The sequence below is a fragment of the Polypterus senegalus genome, chromosome 12 (genome assembly GCF_016835505.1).
Source record: "Polypterus senegalus isolate Bchr_013 chromosome 12, ASM1683550v1, whole genome shotgun sequence".
In the NCBI taxonomy this organism is placed as follows: domain Eukaryota; kingdom Metazoa; phylum Chordata; class Cladistia; order Polypteriformes; family Polypteridae; genus Polypterus; species Polypterus senegalus.
Window position 1 is genome coordinate 107674814 of NC_053165.1, and position 3178 is coordinate 107677991.

Sequence of the window (3178 nt, forward strand, 5' to 3'; positions counted from 1 at the left end):
ATATTGATGCTGAAACCCCTCGCCATTGACGAGCTGCTAGGCGTGAACAATCTTTCGGGCACGAAAGGCAATCGCCCAGTGCACGGCCAATCGAACACAAAGGAGATGAAACAGGCCAGAAAATGCTATTCTCCTCCATTCAGTCCTATCAATCAGAGTTTTAAACCAGTCCGAGACAGCGAGCTGAAGAAAGGAGACCAGAGAGAGAGAAAAAGAAAGAAAGAAAGAAAGAAAGAGTCCAGCGGTAGTGCAAGAGAGACCCCCACCTACTCCAACCCCAAACACCGCCGCTACTTCTCCAACTCTTCTCTTTTCCTCCCTTGACTCCGCATATTGTTTTTATTTATTTGTTTTTGCAATATAACCATGCTGCACGCAATCACGCCTCTTAAGTCGGTTGCACGGTTTATTGCTAAACAGAACCAGATTTGTTTTCGCTCGCTTTTCCTTCGCGCTGCTGACTGGCAGATGTGCTTGTAATTGGAGAGTTTTTTTTTTTCGGAGAGGCTGCTGAACTGCTTTATGTTTTTTATTCCCCTCTGCTGATTAAAACTAACTGGACTAATGGATCAAGTTTGAGGGGACCACACAGGGTGCCTCGGGTTTCATAAAATTTATAAACATTTATTAGCCCATGTGACTCGCAAACCCAGACCCCCACACTAACGCTAACGCTAAAAATGTTGCTATGGAAATGAAACGGAGAGCAGACTCAGCGGGGACAGCCAATCTTAACGCGGGGCTCCAAGAAGAAGAAGAAGAAAACTTTCCCTTTTTTCTGTTTTGGGGAGGGGAGCGAGGGGGTGGCTACCAAACGAAGCGTGAACCGGAACAGTGTGAAGGACAAAGCTGCAGGTACTTTGGACTACACAGAAAAAAATAACAGATCGCTGGGTGGTGAAAAAGTGAGGGATTCGCATCCCGTAAACCGAAACAAATTGGTGTTTTCTACAGCTGGTACCATCTGAAGCTTTAAACGGTGTGTGCGAGAGAGAGAGAGAGTGAGATAGAAGGCGAGAGGACGAGAAAGGATTGTTTTGTCGGTCTCTTTTTTCTTTCTTTGGATTACGAGGTGTGTTTTCTTGCTGCTTCATTGCTGGATACTTTACTCCGGCTCTGCTTCTCGCTATCATGACTGCTACCAAGGAGCTAACGGGACTGTGTCGGTAACTCGAAGTTCACGGGAGATCAGTGGCTGGATTTCTGTGCTTTTTTAGGCTTACAATTTGGACAGCAAAAGCAATCTGCAATGTTGGTGGTGAAAAAAACTCAGGACGGTTTTAGCTGAAAGTGGCTGGACAATATCCACAGGGGAAAGCGGCGCTTCGCCCAGCCCCGCAGCTCATTGGAGGACCTATGGATCTCGTGCAACCGACAACTTGTTGCCGTACCCTACTGCTGCTCGGCTCACTCCTCCTCGTCCTAGATGGCCACTTCATATGCTGGCAAGCTGTTCTCCGGTGCCAGCAAGAAAAAGAATGCGAGTTAGCTTATAACCAGTACCTGGCGGCATGTGATGCTTACCTGAAAGGAAACAGAAAGCAGTGCCCCAGCCACTGTATCAGTGCACTGGTCAGACTGAACCAGACCCAAAATGGGCCGGACTTGGAGAGCTGCGATTGCGGGCAGGATCAGCAGTGCCGGAGGGTGAAGCGTACCATCGAGCCCTGCATACCCCGCAGGCTGCCCCCCGACGCCGACAGCATGGGCTGCACCGAAGCCCGGCAGCACTGCGAGGAAGAGCCGGGTTGCCATTCCACCCTGACGGCCTATCTCTCCAATTGCGGTCAGCTGTTCAACGGCAGGAAATGTACCCTGAAGTGCAAAAGCACCATCCAGCAAATGCTCCTCATCCCGAGCGGGGGGCTGCTCAACCGCTGTGTCTGCGACGGAGTGGAAAGACCCTTCTGCGAAGTTGTAAAAGAGAACATGAGCAAGCTGTGCGCGATCGGGGAGCAGAGCCTCTCGACGGTGGATCCAGAGAGCGAGGACATGTACGAGGACGAAGAAGAGGAGCCCCGGACGGACAGAGAGGAGGGAGAAACGGACACGGTGACTTCCTACTCGGGCTCGGGACGGACACAACTTTCGCTGTTTGTTTATGTCGTTTGCATTTTGGTATCCGCTCTGAGTGCGATCGCTCACTGAAGTGATAGCGGATTCAAAGTGATGCTGAAGATTGTTTCGATTCTAATTGTTAGCGCCGCGCACTCTCTGCACACGTGGCATTTCCTCTACATTTTTGCGCAACTCCAGAATTTTGCGGAGCCCAACTAAGTAAAGTGAACTGAATGCTGTGATCGAGCCGGGAGATTTTTTTTATTGTTTTCCTTGATTTAAACAGGAGCTTAAAAAGGCAATCCCTGCTAGTGTTTTTGCACCCCCCGCCCCCGCCGATCGCCCCTTAAACATGGCCTGCTCGCGTGAAGCTGGCCCGTTTCTCCGCACTGCTACTTATTAAGACTTTTGACCAACTCGTGGACGGCCTTATTTCTGTTTACTCTTCTTTCCAACACTTCAGAGCCAGCCATTGTGGTGATCACACTTCAAATATTTGTGGTGAACCGCAAAAGAACAGGCAAGGGGTTCTGGGATCAAGTAGTTAAATTAACTGAAGTGTTTCAGCCCTCCCTTGCCGCCCCCACACCCCCCTCCGTTTCTGTCTGAAAGGAACGCAAATCATTGATCGCTAGAAACCTTCACGCACCAAGTGAAAGAGAATGGGGGCTTCAGAACAGTGTGGCATCTCAGTGCAAAACGGGAATGTAGGAAACATGTTAAGAAATGTGAAAAACAAAATATCTGGGATGAAGGAGACCCAATGCAGATCACTGGAGTGCGAGAGGAGCAGCCTGTATATACGTTAAAAAATATTGGTTTTGGAATGTATGCAGTATGCCTTGTAATTTACTTTTATACACTAAAGTGTATATAATAAATGAATTATTTATATTTTTATGGCATATTCCTATTAAATCATTTTTTATTGTACAGTGCTGATGACTAATTGAAATTCTAACAACTCTGACATACTTGTGCTAGATTTGGTTTGCTTTGTTCACTTACTTCTTCATCCCATTATTGGGTAAGTTGATTTGAGGTACAATGGGACGGAGAAGTGCTTTGTGTTGGAAATGATAATGCCTCCATACCAGGGATGGTCCAACTCCGATCGGGG

The 3178-nt window shown here is 48.0% G+C and overlaps 1 protein-coding gene across 1 annotated transcript; it reads left to right on the forward strand.

The window, feature by feature from the left end:
- On the forward strand, positions 1-2956 carry LOC120541491 (growth arrest-specific protein 1). Its single transcript, XM_039773184.1, has one exon. The coding sequence runs from the start codon at positions 1357-1359 to the stop codon at positions 2146-2148; it is 792 nt and encodes a 263-aa protein (XP_039629118.1). The 5' UTR covers positions 1-1356; the 3' UTR covers positions 2149-2956.
- Positions 2957-3178: the final 222 nt, after the last annotated feature.